Here is a 17,966-nt window from a genome sequence, read left to right on the forward strand (position 1 = left end):
TATCGATACTTAACAGTGACATATCGACAGCTGCCAGCAAAATGCAGTGAAGAAGCGAAAGGCAATTCATTATAATTTTTACAACACAAAGCTGATTTTATTGATGTGCAGTTGAAAAGAGTCGAGGCTAATGTTTAATGTGGAGTGACACAATATTATTTACTGCAAGTGATAAATTTAAGACAAGGTAAGCAGCAAAATGTTTTGTAACTACTGTGAAAAGAAAGTGGATAACAATCTAAAACACACAAACACACTCAGCTAGTTAATTTGTGGAAAATAATTAAATAAATAAGTATGTACCGAATAGTTTTTCTTAATGGCTTTTTGCACATTTGCCACGCAACAGACCAAGGCGAAAATAAGCTGTTGATGATTCATTTAGAAAACAAAAGCTAAAAGAAAGGGTAGTGGACCAACATGACGTAGTGCTTCTTCCCCCCAAACAACCACCCCGTTCCAGGTTAGCTCATGTCCACAAAAAACATGTTTGGTTGTTCGCCTATTATCTCATTTTTAAAATTCAGCTGAGAGCTAAGCGTCTTTGCCTTGTGCTTTGGCTTCGCTCATGCAGATAAAGTGTAGAGTGTGTTATTTACGAAGTGGTTAGTTTTAAATAGGCTAATCTGTGACCACATTGCTCTTCTTTCTGTAGACCAGCATCTGCGGTCTATGGACTTTGTTTAGTTTGACCGGGTGACCCAAAAAGATAAAATTGTCTAGGGGGCATGGAAGAAACCGATCAGTCGAGTCTGCGTATTCATTGGCTCGAGGTCTAGGGTTTCCCATGGTGCTATCACTGCACAAACAAGTAATTGCTCGCATAAAATTCGATCAGCTGGGCCTTATCGAAATATTATCAGTATCATCAAACAAAAACAAATAATGGCTTCTGATTTCTTTGTGTTTTAGTGAATCAGCGGCAGACCATGTCGGAAAACAGTAACATTTCCTACTGCCAGGCGGTGGGCAATCGCACCTCGTTCTTCACCACCGCCTATAATGGCATCCCTGAAACTCTAATATTGAACACGATATTCTGGGTTCTCCTCGTTCTACTCTTTACGACTCTGCGACATCAGGCTGGGGACTTTGGTCGTCTGGCGCTGGTGAACAGCAATGGCAGTAAAAAGCGCTGGACGGAGATTTTCTATTCGCGGGCCACCAGTGTAATTGAACCACAGGCGAGCACCTCGACGCAGGTGTCACCGAGGCCAAGTGCCACATCGCAGGGAATAGCTGACTCCACGCCCCTGTCTCCTATTCAGCCGGAGGAAGGTCTGTTCGGGTGGATCAAGGTCACGCTGAAGCTACGCAAGGAAACAATCCTTCTGCACACTGGCCCGGACGCCGTGCACTACCTGTCTTTCCAGCAGCACTTGATGGCTGTCATGGCACTGGTGACGATTGTATCCCTGGTCATCATTTTGCCAGTTAATTTCCTGAACGGTCCCAAGGAAAACCCGTACGAAGTGAATGCCTTTGGTCGCACCACAATGGCCAACCTTTCGCCAGATTCACCTTGGCTGTGGGTGCACACGATCATCACAATTCTCTACATTCCGCTCGTGGTTCTCATCATGCGGCGGGCCTCAGGACGGAACGCCTTTAAGAAAGCCGCAACACGCACCATTATGATATCGAACATCTCGTCCAGCGATCGAAACAAAACGGTGGTGCGGAACTACATGCAGGAGCTTTTCCCGGACGTCACAATCGAGAATGTGTCAATAGCGTACAACATTTCACGCCTCTACGTAAGAAACGCTGAGTTCGAGCGAGTTCACGATGCTCGTGTTTACTGCGAACAGCACCGGAACAGGGATACTCTCATGGTAAGTTCATCTTCTTAAAAGAGTAATGCAATCAACAATAAACAATTGTCTTAACCACAGGCCAAACCGGACATGTGCTCATGCAAAAAAGAAAATGCCTACGAGTACTACCAGCGGGAGGAGAGAAAGTTATCAGGAGATGTAGCTCGCCTGCGTGCTTCCACGATGAATGAGCCATTAGACATTGCGTTCATTACGGTATCCACTGTGCAGGAAGCGCAGAACATTGTCACCCACTTTACTCCGGGCACCTACCGCCAATGGCACTTGGCGTTCGCTCCCTCACCAGATGACCTCTTCTGGGAGAATTTGAACGTGAACAAAAACCACTGGTACTTGAAGTTTTTCTGCGTAAACGCGGTGCTCTTTCTGGTTCTCTTCTTCCTTTCTACGCCGGCTATGGTGGTGAACCTGCTTAACAACCGGTCATGGATAAAAGAAACAGAGGGCAAGATCTCGCCACTGGTGTCTGACTTCCTGCCGACATTGATGCTCTGGACCCTGTCGGCACTGATGCCAGTAATTGTAGCTATTTCGGATAAGTGGATGCGACACTACACACGCTCCAAGCAGAACTATTCCATTATGACGAAGTGCTTCGGCTATCTGCTTATGATGATCATGATTCTGCCGTCGCTAGGATTGACGTCGGCGCAGGCGATGCTAGAGTGGGGGTTCACCAATGAGACCGATCGCTGGCAATGCATCTTCCTGCCGGACCGTGGCTCTTTCTACGTGAACTACATCATAACGGCTGCCTTTATTGGTACTGCCTTGGAACTGTTGCGCTTCCCGGAATTGATCGTCTACATCTGGTCTTTGCTGAAGGCTAAATCAAAAGCCGAGACCCCTTACATCCGAAAAGCCATCTTGATTGAGTTTCCCTTCGGTACGCACTACGCCTGGACGACGCTTGTATTCACCATAGCCATTGTGTATAGCGTGGCCTGCCCGCTGATCATGCCTTTTGCCATGATCTACATATGCCTGAAACACTTTGTGGACCGTCACAACCTTTACTTTGCCTACGGACCATCAAATATGATCTCACGCAAGGGTGGAAAGATACACTCGACGGCTGTGACGATGACCAAGTTCTCTGTCATTATCCTGGTGCTGGTCATGGCCATGCTATCTTACTTCCGAGGCGAAGACGGCATGGCTCGATTTCTGCTGCTTATCATCAGTCTGGCCATCACCCTGACTCTCTTCACCTTCATGTCGCCGATCAAACGCTGCGCAGCGACGCGACGTCCCAGCATTGTGGAGATTGCGGGTCCGGCGCCCATCTATGTGCCCGATGTTCTCAAAGATAATGGGATAAGGACCAGCAGCGTTCGGCCCTCGGCGGCTGGTTTTGGGGGCTACGGCTCAGACAGTGTATCCGATTACGACAGCTCGCAATACAGCGTCAACAGTGTGGAGGCGTAAATGGTATTAATGTCGAAAGACACATTTATTTTTGTAAAATATCTTTAAAAGCCACTGAGAACTTTGCAAGTTAAGGGCTTTGATTTGCATACGAACGGAAAGACAGGAGGATAACAGCAAAAGAGAATTTGTGATACCTAAACCAGCCTCAATGTCGTTTTTTGATATGACCCCTGCACGCTAACGCGCCTGCTATATTTATTTCTGATTTGTATATAATCTGCGTAATTTACCAATTTTATCTGTAACAACTGTACATATTATATTCCCTTGCTGAATGTATAACAAATGGCTCGACCGTATATTTTCACGGCATCAATGCTGGTAGTTTTAAGCAAATGAAACACAGTGCATTATTATATTTTCACGTAATTTTTTTATTTATGGTAAATAAAAAACTATTAAGTTATGCGTATCCGTTTTGCATACAGAGTTACGAGTACGAGTTACAATTATTTAAATATTTTCTTTAGAAATTTAGCCTGCAAGTGTCACTTTTATTGTTAATTGAAGAAGAATTATCAATTAAAATAAACCAAATACAATTAGTCCAATAAATAAGTTTATTGAACGCTTGGTTCTTTTTCCGGTTCGAGGACATTTTAATATTGCTGAGGCTATTTTTCAATGGCGATGACCTCTTCCAAAGGACACTGCTTGTAAATTAAACGCTTAATTTATTGGTTGATAAGGTAACTTACAAAAAGAACTGTAGCAACTATTCTACCATCAGCTTGAGGTTCGTTCAACTTTTTAGTAGAAACAAAATTATAGCTGCAACTTTCTGAACTTGGCTGACCAGACCAGAGACATTCCAAAAATTTAATTGGACTGTTAGTATGTATGCGTATGGTATATAGAACGAGTTACAATCGAATCGGAGTTCACAGAAGCAATGGCTATTTATGCCACATAGTTGTATTGGTTTTGATTATCCTTGTCCCGTTCCATGTAGTCGCGATCAATGAGCGATTCGATGCGTTTCTTTAAGTCAGCAGGCTAGAATTAAAAAAGGGTGTTAAAAGCATACTTATAACAGAAATGACTAATTGGTTTACCTTGACGGGGAAGGTGAGCTGATTGAACAGCTCAGTGATGAGCAGATTGTGACTTAATGTTTTTCGCATTTTCATGATGCGCACAATAGCCGCATCAATTTGATACTGACGATCCTGGAAAACGCGCTCCTCCGTCGCCTTTTGCTCCTCATTCTGAAGATAAAATGATATTTTAGTCTTTGGGAACAAGAATTTGTATTCAATGTACACACCGTCTCCTTCATCTGTATTTGGTTGATTTTGATTCTGAACAATTTGTTTGTAAACTCATTGTTAAAGTCAAACTGATCGCCGTCCAAAATTTCGCGACCTTTCGGTGTTTTCGTTATGACGCGGGCCCGACCACAAGCGAGAGATTGTAGTGTTCGACGCAATTCTCCGTCCTCAATAAGAGTGGCAGCCAAAATCTCCTCGTAGCTTAGAGCCGCCTTATCGTTAAACAGTAGCAGAACAAGAGCTTGAAACAGCGATACCAATAACTCTTTTGGGCCCTAGAAAAGTAAAGCAAGTGTAAAAAAACAGGGTGTACAGTTTTGTATCTTATTAAGTTACCGCATCAAACTGAGCACGCAGCATGCAGTTCCCCAGTGTAGGTTGCCATTGCAACTTACGACCGCTGTGCTTTTCAAGATAGAACTTATTAAAAATCTGCTGCGGATTAATAAACTGTGGCGGCATTGTGACTTCCGTGGGCGCATAAGTAGGCCAATATCCCATGGTCAGAATACTGACACATAAGTCTAAGTTATGAACATCGCGATTGTTGCTAAGCGCGTGTCCACGGAACGCAATGTTGATATCCCGGCTCAATTCCATGTCCTTGAACATGCCCTCCAGCTTCGACGTGAATCCCCCGCCGCACTCTTGTTTTAACTTGGACAGCATACTCTTTTCGGAGTCCACCGATGCCGATTTGCCCACTAGCAGTCGTTTGGCTAAATCCTAGATAAATGATGGGTATTAAAATAATGCCAAATAAAATAAAAATTTACAAACCTTTTTGTAAAACGCTTCAAAGACATCCTTGCCGTGTATGAAACGAAACAGAACCATGATTTTGTCCAAAGTCTTCTCCAACTCCTCATCGGTGGTTCCCTTGTTGCCAGATCGTAGTTTCATGTCTACATACTTAGCTAATGGAAAAGTTAAGTTTTATTTAACTGTGTAAAAGATTGTTAGTAACTGCTGGGCATACCGATGAGCTCGGCCGGCTTGTTGGCGCGCTGATTGATAAAGAACTCAAAGGCCTCGCGCAAAGAGTTGGTGAACTTCTCATTGTGTTCAAAACAGGTGCGAACAATCACATCCATCTTATCCTTGAAATCCAGCAAATCTTGGACCATGCTCTTATCCTTTTCTGGATCAATGACAATGGTGCGTCCCTTTTTCTGCAAAGCAATAAGTATTACATTTTTATTAATAATCCCATCCAGTACCAAGTACAAGAAAACGCATACCTTAATATAGCCGTTGAAGTTTCCGCACAGTTCAGAAGTTCCATTTTTGACCCGGCTCAGCAGCCCGTACAGCAACGTAAGGTCGCTCAGCCTGTTGTCTTCCAACAATGAATCCAAACCCTTCTGCAATATTGCCGTTAGGTGTTCCGCAAGTAGCTCCTTTTCCACATTGTATATCAGCGGATGTCTAAAAAAAATTATTTTTATATTTTGTTGTAAGCGAGTGACTGCGGTCACATACTTTGTGCTGGAGTCCAGATAATGCCGCAAGCGTTCGTTCTCTTCGGCCAGACGCTTGTTTACGTGCTGTAAGTACTCTGGCACCTCCAGTTCCTGCATCTTACGTTGACTTTCAGCCTTATACAATTGGTTTGTTGCGTCGAGGAACTTTTCCTCAAAAGAGCTGGTATAGATTTGAAGGTCGCACAGCATGCGGACCAAACTCTTCAGCAGCCCTCGGTCCACGGTGGAGCCCTGGCGTTCCTTTTCGATCAGCGTTAATAACCCGTCGACGGTTCGCTTTTGGACGACGCTGTTCTGAGCAAAATGTATACGAAAAAGGTCCAGCCCCATGTCCCAAATCGAGTGAATGGACGAGTTTTGCAGAACATAGGTTCGGTCCATGTACAGGAATATGCTGCGAATCATGATCATCTGCTGGCAGAACGAAAGCCACCAGTGGTTGATCTTTTCCAGCAGGATCTGCATGGAGATAATAAGTGTTAGGTGATCTCACAAAGTCACTTTCTTAGCACCAACTTACTAGTTTGTCCATGCTGCCGCCAGTCAGCTCCTTGAGCTTTATATTACGCTTTACGTGCAGCTCGGTTAGCTCCTTAAGCTTCAAGTACAACTGTGCATCCATCTTGTGGGTGCACATATTGACCACCGCCTGGTAGAGCTCTTCCAGCGAATATTTGATTGGCTTCGAGAGTTGGATGGCGAGAACGGCCTCCTCCAGCTTTCCATGTGTGTCCTTGGAATAGTTATCGGGCAGTGTGGGCATAGCTAAGGAAACAAAATGGCACCATGAAGTGGGGAAAGAATTTACTCCAGGCGAAACATACCCTTTAAGTTCTTAATCACTATCTTCTTGACATCGCCAGGCTTGCTATTGTGAATGGCCCCCATGCGGTTGAGGAGGTTTGAGGTAGTTGAGGCCGTGCGAATCTCGCCATGGCTTCCACCTAGCTTGGAGAAGTTTGGCAGGCGCTCGCCGTTGGTTGACGCGGAGTTCATGTTTTGGGCAGCGAAAGCACTACGACCTAGGCTAGAGGCGGCAGCGGCGGTGGGGGCGACGTTCTCGGCCTTCTTCAAGCAAGCGGCTATGTTCTCGGTGTTCTCGTGCAGCTCAGTTGTTTCCATGGGCTTGTGCTTCTTGGCTGCGCTCATAGCTTTGGGCCCCGGTTGCCCGCAGGCTCTCCACTCCGCTCCTACTCGCCTGATCCTGCCCTGCTTCAGTTGCACCGGTCTGGGTTTGTCCTGCCAGTTGGAATGTGATATGCTTTGCAGACTGCGTATTCACATGCAGGGATTATGTTTGGTTAGTTACTTACCGCTTGCTTATATTTAAACACTACAAGCAATGGTACCCGTTGGTTTTCTGCGACTTTTGCACTGGAGCCGACAAACAATTGGCAACTTGCGAGCTCAAGGCGAAAAGACTTATAGTGCAAGTTCCTGCTGCGGATTAGGCTTTTCCGACAGTCGGCGTTCTAGGAGCCAGATGGTGATCCTTAAGCGTCTGGAGGACAATCCAATTCGTATCAACTTCGCAGTTACAATTCCACAGTTAGCATTATATTATTTGGTTTTTGGTCGCATGCGGAAAATATTGCTTTGTAGTAGGGATGTGGATATCGGTCGAATCGAAACATCGATTGGCAGCGGACAATCGATAGTTACCGGGAAGAACTGTAAAGCCTCGATGCTGTCACGCAGGTTAACATTGTTTTTGCTGTGAACGCCTCACATTTGTTATTCTTTCTTAGAAATGAAGTTGAGGTAAATATTGAATATTTTCTTATTTGAGCGGTTGCAGCAGTATTTAGAGCCGGTCTTTTGAAATTGTTTGCATATTTATCTTGTTTCCAACAATTAGACGATACACACGAACAACGCGCATAATTTGATTTCTTGTATCCATTTTTTAGAAGCACAAGTGAAATGAAACCCACAGATGAAAAAAAATCACCTCCCAAAATATTAAGCCGGCGAGTAAATGCGGAAAACTTTCCAGCTAGAAGGATCCCCAATAATGCCTTAAAACGCACTCTGGAAATTGCAACTAGTTCCGTGGATGGTTTTTGGCTAAATAAAAACACATCGTGTGCTCCTCCAGTTAGTTACGAGTTATACAGTGGAGTAAAACGCTCAATTACTTCTCAAAAACTACGACTAGCTCGGAGTTGCCTAATGCAACGGGATTATAAGAATTTGGCCAAGATATTGGCATCCAATCACTCCGGAGATTCTATGCTGAAAAAGGTCTCGTTTACAGTATTCATGGAATATGCCGGTATAGTTCAGAAATGCCCAAAACCGAAAACGAAGCCCGATATTGAACCGATTCCTCCAGAAAGTGCCATGTCAGAGGCGGAAATATGACTTTTTAATCCTAAAATAAGTCGCTAACTAACTAATAAGTTACGTACCATAAAAAATTCAAAACATTTTCAATTATTTTTGGTAAAAACACAACCTTATATATGTGTATATGTAATAAGCGTTATGTTCTTCCTTTTATTTGACTTAAGTATAATATCAATATGTTTTAAGGTTTTGCTAAATAAATACTGAAACGTGTATACAAAATGTGTGAAAAGAAACACGGTGTGTAGTGTCTTAAAAAAATGATTATATACAGTTTAGGTTTTCGAAATGATCATATGTGTCAAACAAGTCTCGCTAGTAGATACCTTGTAATTTGCAATAATTAATTACTTTTTTATATTGGGTACTTATTTTGTAACGTCCTAGGTACAAAGGGTTTAAATTTTCCTTTCCGCAGAATTATTCTTGCCTTTCATAATGATAGCATTGGTGATTTAGAATGACGTTCGCGATTGGGTTAGTTTGGGTATTGGTTTAGGTAAATGGATATTTCTTTCAACGTTGTTTTATAAACTCTTAGTCAAACCATCAACAACAGATTTAGAATACTTGATTACGAGTGTAAGCTAAGATTCCGACCAGGTGGGTCCTCCAGTGGATATCGTTAGTATCTGATTATGGCAGCGGTAAGCATACAATACATAATTTCATCTTCGGACAACTCTGACATTGAGTAACTTTTGCGCACAGCGTGTTAGGCTAAGATTAAGTTAGATTTAGTTACGGTGCGAATTACAGCGTTTGCAGGACATATTCAGTTATCAAAGCGCTAATTCTTGGGGCTGAAGCCCTCGGGAAATGCATAGCAAGATCTCTACTTAAAGGCTCTGATTGAAATACAAGTGTAAATGAGTAATTGGCTTCTAAGCTAAAGGTAGCTCACTTGAGACGTTTACATAGTCTTAGGCAAAAAAATAGTCACACGCTTTGTGATAAAACCCTCGTAATAAATAAAAACTTGTCTTACGTATCATTAGAGTTTAAAAAGACGCAAACACACAAATCTATATATATATATATCTATATACAATCACGCGCGACCACACACTCAGCAAAAATTAAAGATTTATTAATCCGGCAGCATGTGGACGAAGCTGACGGGAAACATGCCTTTCCTCGCCGGCTGCCCCTCGATGATCCCTTCCATCCAGTTTTCGTCGTCGGTGCGCTCATTCAGGACGATCAGGATCTCGCCCTCCTTGAACTCAAGCTCATCATCGTTGTCCGCCACGCAGTCGTAGAGAGCACGACACCGCCGCTGGCCGTTCTGTTAAAAAGGGAAATGTAGATTAGGTCGAGATTTAGTAAATTACAGAATTTAACGCATACATAGTGGAACTTTCCGCCTGGTCCTGGTCCGCCGCTCTTCGGTGGATTGTCTGGCGATGAATTGAGTCGGTCGTTGTCACTCGAGGACACATTTGACTCAGCGGAATGGTCCAAGCCGCCACCAGAGCTATCCATGTCCGTGTGCCAGGACTCATATTCGGTAAAATTGGCCGACTGATTAATCAACTGCAACATTTAAAAAATATAAATAGTTAGGCAAACTAAACTCAACATGGAACATAGAGAGAGAGAGAGCAAACAAGAACACAAAAAGATTTGTCAGTATGGGCGCCTGTGGTTAGAGCTATGAGAGGTGCACAAAACGAGACACTTAGTAGAGAAACAGCAACTGCAACAGCAACGACAACAATAAGTTTGCATAGTTCGCTTGTCAAAGAATGAAAATGCAAATGAGCGGTGGTGCTTGCCATTTACCGTCTCCTCGCTGGACTGGCTTCTCAGTGCGATGATGTGTTGCTTGCGCTGCAAATTGTTTGCCGAGTGCGGATCAGATCAAATACAAAGAAAGGTTTGGGGTTTTGAGCTACACGTCCTTTCAATCACCCATAACACGGTGATTCGGGAGACTTACCTTGCGAGGCGGCGCCACGGGACCCTCGTCCATTGAACTAATGCTCTCGTTCGACTGGCCGTTTGAAATTTCGCGCTCTGCGGGGAAGCAAAAGTTAAATACCAAATCATAGGGGGGAAAGATAGATTGCTCACCTGATGGCGGCCCTGGTGGAGGAATCTTTGGCCTGGTCAACGCCGATTTGTCTACATGCTTCAGAGTGGGCAACTCACCGGTTGGCGGTAGTACCAGTTTTGCTCCCGCCAAGTGAATATTCCTGTTTAGCGACTCACCGCTGGGCGAGCGCTTATGACCAAAGGTGGTCATGGCAGGCATAAGACTGTTGTTGCTCCCGTTGCCCGATCCTCCAGGATCCTGGGATACCCCATAGCCATATCCTCCGCCGCTCCGAGGACTGTTTTCCACGCTCCGAAGGTGCGGTAGAGTGCCATACGCCACGTCTAGCGACTGGTTCTTGTGATTAATGGCGCGAATGTCATTGGCATCGAAGTTTTGCGAGTGCCGCGGGGGATGAGGAAGTGTCCCGTAGAAGGAGCTGGACGAAGCACTGCCCAGAGTTCCGGGCGGCGGTGCTGGAGCCGTACGCTTCTTCAGCGAGTTCATATTGGCCGTGGACGTGGACTTCCGGGCACCCGTCACATGCCCGCCCAGATCGCTCTGCATGTTTAGGCTGTTTCTCGCCGCACGGACACTCTGACTGGAAGCTGAACTGGGACTTGATCCACCGTTTCCGGCCCCACAGCCTCCGACATTGGTGGCACTGCCCAGATACTGGCCCACGCTGATGTGCTGCTTGGGCGAAGTGCCCGCTGAATGTGTGTAACTCGGCAGACCGGACGGCAGGGTGAACTGGCGGCTCGGACAGTTGGCGATTGGACTAGAACTGGACTGTATGGAGTCGCAAGTGGAGGAACGTGAGCGTAGAACGGGCGAGTCCCCTCCAGCGAAACTGGGGGGACGCGAACGGGATTTCTGCAAGCAAACCAAACAGGGATCAGCATGCATCGCGACTTGATTAGAAGGGTAACCTACGCGCTCATCGATGACCGTCTCATCGTCGCTGAAATCCGTGGAACCATCCTCGTTTGGCAGATTCCAGTCAGTGTTGATGTGGTCGAAGGCGCTTTTTTCCCGCTTAATGGCACATTCAATCTGCAAATTATTAAATAGTTTAAAGTTGATTGAAAAATAGATTCGTAATAGATCTTACCAGCTCCCTGCAGCTATTGTGTCCCATCTCTTTGGCAATATCCAGCGCGGTCTTATTCTGCGAGTTTTTCAGCTCGTAATCCGCTCCTGAACGCAGCAGTAGCTTCATGCACTCCCTGCGATCGTGAAGGGCGCACAGATGCAAGGCCGTGTTCTTTCCAGTCACGTCCAGCAAACCAGCGGGATTGGTGGCTTTGTTTAGACCCTTGGGCGGCATATTTTGGATGAGAAAGTCGACTATGTGCAGCGTAGATCCCATCTCGCGCAGCACGGCTAGATGGAGTGCCGTTTCGCCAGCATCCGAGCTTGGCAGACAGCATGTTAGATCTGCTCCCTCCGCCCACACTTGCAGCAACTGACTCATGTCCGCATTGACCACCGCCTGCTCCAAGTCGCAGCGCAAGTCGTTGTCATCCGCGCAGGTGCGCATCACATAGCGCTTGGCCACGTACTTGGCACGAATAAAGTCGTAGCGTTCCTCCCTAGAAACGAAGAATTTGACTAATCAAGAGAAAAAAATTACCCAAATTTTGATGAGACCTACATGCTGCTCTCGTGCTGGAGTTTTCCCCTGCCCAGTTTCGCCTCCATAATGTCGTTCAGCGTGCTATTGCCCATGGCACGGGCAATCAACAGGTTAGCCGTGGTTAGGTTATCCAGCGTGAGGCTCTGAATGCGCGAGTGGTGCACGCCCAGATCGCGATGCACACCAGAGCACTGGATGCAGACCAGAATGCCAAAGTTCAGGCTGATCCAGGTCACATCGTTCCGCGACCCACAGTCGCAGCAGCGATCGTTTCCAGGCAGTAGCTGCACGTAGCGGATCACAGTCTTCTGCAGCTCCACCAGACTGGGACTCATTTGCGGATTGGCGTGCTGGAAGGCCTTGGTCAATGCTTTTTCCTTACAATTAACGAGCACGGCCATCCAGGCCTTCTGGTCGCCTTCGTCTTCGGCCTGAAAGTGATACGGTCGATTGTCTGAAAGAAGAAAGACAATTTAATTAAGACAAGAAATTAATCGATATGGATACACCACTGATCAAACTAAAAATATTTTAAATATTAATTATGGTTCTATTTCAGGGGTTCAATGATAAGTCATGAGTTATACGTTATAAGCCTAATACACATAATAATCAACTGCATATCCCTCTCCCAGCACGAAACTGCAACCTTCTTTTCACCCAGTTCAATAGGCTATAACTATAACTATTCCACCACCAATAAATTTATTAAAATTCATTTCCTTCTTTTAAAAAGCTCAATCCATTTTAAAATGTATGTTCAGAATATCTCATAATTAAATAAAATATGTTAGAAGTCATAAACGAACGGAAGGCTACAGCTAATATTGATCCTAACTCTTAGCTAGCCAATGGTATTAAACTTAATGTCAGATTTGTATAAAAAATCAATTATAAGTCAAACGATCTATAAGAAAAATATCTCAGGATTGTACTTACAGCTAATCAGATCAAAGCCGCGCTTGTCATCCGGCACCGGTTTAATCTGGCAGGTGAGCAGATTGACGCGCGTTGGTGGCTTTGACTCGTCGGCATGAAAGATATCGAGAAATCCGTCGCTGGTGACACGGCAGCGTCGCTTCTGCCACACGCGACGCACCTTGCCCTCGCTCTTCTTGAGCAGGTGGCCTTGTCGGGTGACACCGTGGTGCTTGTCGCCCTGCAACTGATGGAGGGAGTAACCAGCTCCCCCGCTTCGACTTTCGGACGATGGCACGTTGTCCACTCTCTCGAAGTCCGGAGTGCTCCGCAAAACTGTTCGCAGGTCGAGTAAACTGCGACGATCCTCGTCCTGCTTCTGCTTGATTTCGTGTAGTTTCTCGCTGAGATCGCCGATGTAAGTGCCAAAGTGTTCGATCGTCTGTAGGCCATCTTTAAAGTAGCTGTATAAATGGCAGACATAAAGTTAATAAAGAGATAAGTCTTGGGAAGTAAAGTTTTCCACTTACTTGCTCAGCGCGTGATAATACTCAATAAGGTGCTGCAACAGCTCGATTCCCGTCTTGGTCTTGATGTCCTTGTACTTAAGCAGATACTCGCAAGTCTGCAGTTGATACAGCCGGCGCTCCTTCTCCATTTCTTCCGCCACCACGGCGGCATCGATCTCTGTGCGCACCATACCTGCCTCCTTGGCCTGGGCTTTCTTCTCCTTCTCGATCTTGATGAACTTGGCCTCGTAGTCCTTGGCCGCCTTGTCGAAGGGCCGCTTCATGTCGCCTTTGACGCCCCGCAGTTCGCTCTTTAGCATCGAGTCCACCGGAAACATGACAATGTTGTTGATGTTTTGCATCTGTTTTTGGTGGGTAAACAAGTAAGTTTATAGATAAAGCTTTAAATGGCACAAGCAAGTGATATCTACCAGGGTCTTCATCAGCGCGCTAAGCTCCTTGGTGACCACGCTGAACTTGAGGAACGCGGCACCAATGTCCGGTTCATCCTGCTCGATAACTTTGCCACCCAGCCTCTCCAAGGCCCGCACCATAAACATTTCATTGTCCACATGGGCTGAAAGATAACCACCACAGATTATTGGCAAGTAATTAATATATGCTCTTAAATATCTCAGAGGCTGTACTTACTGTTTCCCGAGTTGTGTATGGCCTTGACCGCCTTTTTAAGTTTAGTTAGACCCTCCCGATCAAACTCCAATCGCTGTAAAAGAAAATAATAATTAAGTTAATTATTCACTTTCGCTTTCAAGAAACAAGAAACGCTCACAATTAATATGAACATTTTTTTGAAGAATAATGTGTTTATACTATATTTATAATATACATATCTGTTATAATCCAGTCATAAACTTTATATTTTCCACTTTATTGCTAGTTCATATATGTATAAATTTTATATTTTCCACTTTATTGTTAGTTCATATATGTATAAATTATAAAATTTTTGAAGTTGAATAATTTGCTGTACCTTCTTTGTTGTAAAGGAGCAGCTACAATGCATTCCCGACCCAAAAATGGGAAGTCAAAATAGAGGAAACGCCTTGGTTGGGCAGCGAATGAACAATATTCCCAGATTGTATACGCGTCAATATCGGCATTAGCTATTCAGCTCGCCTGTAGGTCGACCAACCCCTTCGATGTTTCCCCCACATTTTATGGCACTAGCTAATTGAAAATGTACGACAAGGTCACTTCTATTATTAAACTTAATAACCGAACAAGCCCCATTTGAAATGCAGTCGCATGCACCAATTAAAAGACCAAGTGAAAAAGATTTGGACCATATCACCCCACCGATACGCACGCCCTCTTTTCCGGCATAAATGTTTCAGCTCGAGTTTTATAATAAAAAAATACCGGAACATTATTAATACTGTTCATTTTTGAAGTGGAAAAGGAAAGAGTTCGTTTCCCCCATTGACCCATTGACTTCCCAATTGTTTTCAATTCAAAATGTTGTTCAGAAAATTGAATTAGCCGCCAAGAAGGGGCAAACGGATTCGAGTTCCTCTGGAAATCACACTGAAATCGACACAGATCACTTTTATTTTAGCTGAAATTGAAATACGAGCTAGAGGCAAGCAACTGGTCAATAAATACCGAAGATTAGATTAAATTGTATGTGCTGAAAATAATTTACAAGCGTTTCGGCAAAGACCCAGCTCCAGGAAAACCCGACTATTTGCGATTGAAATTTAATACTTCGCGATAGGAGCAAACATCTGGGGACAAACGAACCCCTGGCCGTTGGAGAAGATTAGTCATAGGCAGAGGTTGAGCAAATTACTGGGAATGCAAACAACACGCCTAGAACGAAAACAAAAACCAGCTAACATTATTCGTCAACTTGTTTCGCTCTCTTGACGAGTTGTTCATCCAGTTGGCTGTTTTGATAACAAAAGATGCTAATTTATAATAAGTCAAAGCCCCAGAAGAAGGCTAAAACCGCAACACTTTGTTATAGAAGTGGCTAAATGAATGGCACACAGAGAAACTCTTGGCTAAACCAAATTAAATTTCATTTTAGATAGTTTTACAGCTGCTCCAAATATAATAAACACGCAATGGGAGAGACTGGCTAAAAAAAACTAAATAAAATTCATATAACTGGCGGAATGGAGGTCACTGGGCTGCTTTGCGCTACACCAAAAATCCATCAGCGAAATTAAATATTAAATGTTTGATGTGGTGTCCAAGAAGGCGAACCAGAGTTCCGGGAAAAGTGGGAATGACGTGCCCAATAAATCGTCTAATTTTGTTTCGTTGGGCGCTGCATTTGCCGGGGGAATTGGAGCATATATTTGTATATTGCACAATCAGACTTCTCAGAGGTCTTTTCGAATGACAAAATGAATGAGTTTTCCACTTAGGCAGTCAGAGCTTTCTGTGGGCGATATCCTCAACTGACTAAAATTCCGTACTGGAATAGTTTCGCTTTTCTTATCACACGCCTTTTCCGGCGCACAATATTCTTTGTGTGTTTAGCTTTATCAGCGGGCGGACGGGGTGTACGTACTATATACTTCTATATACATGAAGCGACATCACAGCTGCCGTGAATAAATATAGAAATTGCAGCATGCTCATGTGGCAACCACTCCCACCACGGATCCCAGTTCCCCGCACCCCTAGCTCCATAAGCATTGATAATGCCCCGGAATGCACTTTGTATTTTCATAATACTATTTTTGTGGATTCGAGGAAAACCACCTTGCGGCGAGAAAAAAAGAGGGAGGGAGAGAGAGCGGGAGAGAGAAAGAGACCGGATTAAAATAACAGGCGGTGGCTCATTTTGGCGCCGAGCCAATTTACAAATCTTTTCGCTACCTCCCCCTGTGCAAATAATAATCATCATCGTCGTTTTGCAGGGGGCGTCGTCTACCGCGTTTACTGCAGTATTGCATGGCCATACATACATATGTGTATACATATACCTTGTCATACTTCGGTTTTCACTTTCATGGAATTCGATTAAGTACCTTTTATTGGAGATTGTTATAAAAGAAAACCACATAAAATTAAGTTCCTGAGTTTCCATTCCTATTCATAAGAGTTGTTTCGAAGCGAAAGATTCTAAATACATATGTGAAAAATAAAACAACTTCTAGAAAAAAACGTTTAATTGAATGTATGTGCCTTAATAACTTTTTTCAATTAAATATTGCTAATTTTGTAAAGACAATTTCACTTATCCGTCCAAAGCCTTTTAAAAACATTCCAAGAAATAACTAAGGACAATTAAATTATTTTTATTTTATTAAATGTTTTTATCTGTATTAAAATTTTTGTTAATTTGATTGGACAAAAGTGTTGCATTAAGGTTGGATCAGTTTAAAGAGAATTGTGATTTTGAGTTAAGTTAATGTTATTCATTATTAAAGTACTTAAACATCGACAAAATAAAAACAGTTATTTATATCAAGCAATCGAAAGAGAAATTTTTTTTTAAAATGGTAATATTATTGTGCTATGATCCGGTGGGTCTGGATCAATTAACACACGTATGAACATAAAATTTACATTGCAGCGAACTTGCTTTGCAAACCAAAAGAATTCCTTGGAACAATGCAATACTTTAGTTCAGTTGAAAGTCCCTTGGACACACCTGTGAAATGGCTGGATTTGCTCACCGATTTCAAACATAACAACATTACATACATATATCTTTGGCTTTGTTTATTAATACATAGATATGTAATATGGATATCAAAAGAAATCAAGGCAACCTTAAGAATACAACTGGGACAACTCTTACCTCTTCCAGGACGCCAATCGTGTGGCGGCAGTCGGGCATCCGGGAGGCAAAGGTGGAGGTGGTGGGCGAGCTGTAGTCGGAGCGCGTCTCCTCTACAAACTCGGACACGGCAATCAGGGATGGCGGCATTTTGCTCAGGATACGCGTATCACTCACTCACACAACACACACACGCGCAGCGCACGCACACCAACTCGCGCCCAAGGCCGAGTGGCAGGGAGCGAGTGGGAGAGGGAGCGGGACAGAGAATCCGGCCGAGAAACCAGGATAACGCCTATACACTGTACGTGTCTCTACGCCTTTGTTCACTACCGATTTGTGTTGTTGTGGCTCTACGCACTTTCTCTGGTACTATATCCATATATCCACGTACTGGCGTTCTCATCCTCTCGCGATTTGGGGCTATAGCTTGTCGTTTTTCTGCTTTTTTCTGCCACTGCTATACTGCACAATTAACATTTGCACTGACTGCGGAAAGTGCGCAGTGCCTGGACAGCGGGTCCAGAAATCGCGGGCCTCATGGCAGGATCTTTGCACTCGAACTGGGACTCGCGGCACTGGGCATGGTCGACCTAACTTTAGGCGTGATTTAATACTTTTGTTTTATTGCGATTTTGTGCTGCTGGCGTCTCGCTGCGTACATTGCTTGTGTTGTTGCCCTATCGATACCTGCACCTTTCGCTAATCGATGTTTCGATAGCATGCTCATAA

At 44.2% G+C, this 17,966-nt stretch overlaps 4 protein-coding genes across 9 annotated transcripts; 2 read left to right on the forward strand and 2 right to left on the reverse strand.

The window, feature by feature from the left end:
- The first annotated feature begins 18 nt into the window (after nucleotides 1–18).
- LOC108101562 (calcium permeable stress-gated cation channel 1) lies at nucleotides 19–3,702 on the forward strand. 2 transcript variants are annotated; one of them, XM_017205963.2, is made up of 3 exons: nucleotides 19–187; nucleotides 913–1,835; nucleotides 1,896–3,702. In XM_017205963.2, exons 2-3 carry the CDS (start codon nucleotides 930–932, stop codon nucleotides 3,264–3,266), a joined length of 2,277 nt encoding a protein of 758 aa, XP_017061452.1. In that variant the 5' UTR covers nucleotides 19–187; nucleotides 913–929; the 3' UTR covers nucleotides 3,267–3,702. The 2 variants fall into 2 exon arrangements, with proteins under 2 accessions (XP_017061452.1, XP_017061453.1); XM_017205964.1 differs by lacking the exon at nucleotides 19–187 and adding an exon at nucleotides 724–811.
- LOC108101561 (cullin-4A) lies at nucleotides 3,620–7,638 on the reverse strand. The gene is made up of 11 exons (XM_017205962.1): nucleotides 7,338–7,638; nucleotides 6,849–7,263; nucleotides 6,545–6,789; nucleotides 6,023–6,483; nucleotides 5,782–5,968; nucleotides 5,520–5,712; nucleotides 5,321–5,457; nucleotides 4,877–5,266; nucleotides 4,537–4,815; nucleotides 4,325–4,477; nucleotides 3,620–4,265 (listed from the first exon to the last, which is right to left on the reverse strand). The coding sequence occupies exons 2-11, from the start codon at nucleotides 7,171–7,173 to the stop codon at nucleotides 4,170–4,172; spliced, it is 2,466 nt and encodes an 821-aa protein (XP_017061451.1). The 5' UTR covers nucleotides 7,174–7,263; nucleotides 7,338–7,638; the 3' UTR covers nucleotides 3,620–4,169.
- Nucleotides 7,639–7,696: 58 nt separating this feature from the next.
- LOC108101564 lies at nucleotides 7,697–8,609 on the forward strand. The gene is made up of 2 exons (XM_017205971.2): nucleotides 7,697–7,785; nucleotides 7,935–8,609. The coding sequence occupies exons 1-2, from the start codon at nucleotides 7,775–7,777 to the stop codon at nucleotides 8,386–8,388; spliced, it is 465 nt and encodes a 154-aa protein (XP_017061460.1). The 5' UTR covers nucleotides 7,697–7,774; the 3' UTR covers nucleotides 8,389–8,609.
- On the reverse strand, nucleotides 8,461–17,917 carry LOC108101563 (arfGAP with SH3 domain, ANK repeat and PH domain-containing protein). 5 transcript variants are annotated; one of them, XM_017205968.1, is made up of 13 exons: nucleotides 17,256–17,917; nucleotides 14,129–14,201; nucleotides 13,909–14,054; nucleotides 13,499–13,839; nucleotides 12,990–13,432; nucleotides 12,069–12,504; nucleotides 11,526–12,006; nucleotides 11,348–11,467; nucleotides 10,450–11,203; nucleotides 10,316–10,392; nucleotides 10,159–10,206; nucleotides 9,724–9,909; nucleotides 8,461–9,661 (listed from the first exon to the last, which is right to left on the reverse strand). In XM_017205968.1, exons 1-13 carry the CDS (start codon nucleotides 17,382–17,384, stop codon nucleotides 9,464–9,466), a joined length of 3,432 nt encoding a protein of 1,143 aa, XP_017061457.1. In that variant the 5' UTR covers nucleotides 17,385–17,917; the 3' UTR covers nucleotides 8,461–9,463. The 5 variants fall into 5 exon arrangements, with proteins under 5 accessions (XP_017061457.1, XP_017061455.1, XP_017061458.1 ...); XM_017205966.1 differs by having other exon boundaries at nucleotides 10,450–11,287; XM_017205969.1 differs by lacking the exon at nucleotides 17,256–17,917 and adding an exon at nucleotides 14,469–14,565 and having other exon boundaries at nucleotides 10,450–11,287.
- Nucleotides 17,918–17,966: the final 49 nt, after the last annotated feature.

This window comes from Drosophila ficusphila, unplaced genomic scaffold (assembly GCF_018152265.1).
Source record: "Drosophila ficusphila isolate 14025-0441.05 unplaced genomic scaffold, ASM1815226v1 contig_414, whole genome shotgun sequence".
In the NCBI taxonomy this organism is placed as follows: domain Eukaryota; kingdom Metazoa; phylum Arthropoda; class Insecta; order Diptera; family Drosophilidae; genus Drosophila; species Drosophila ficusphila.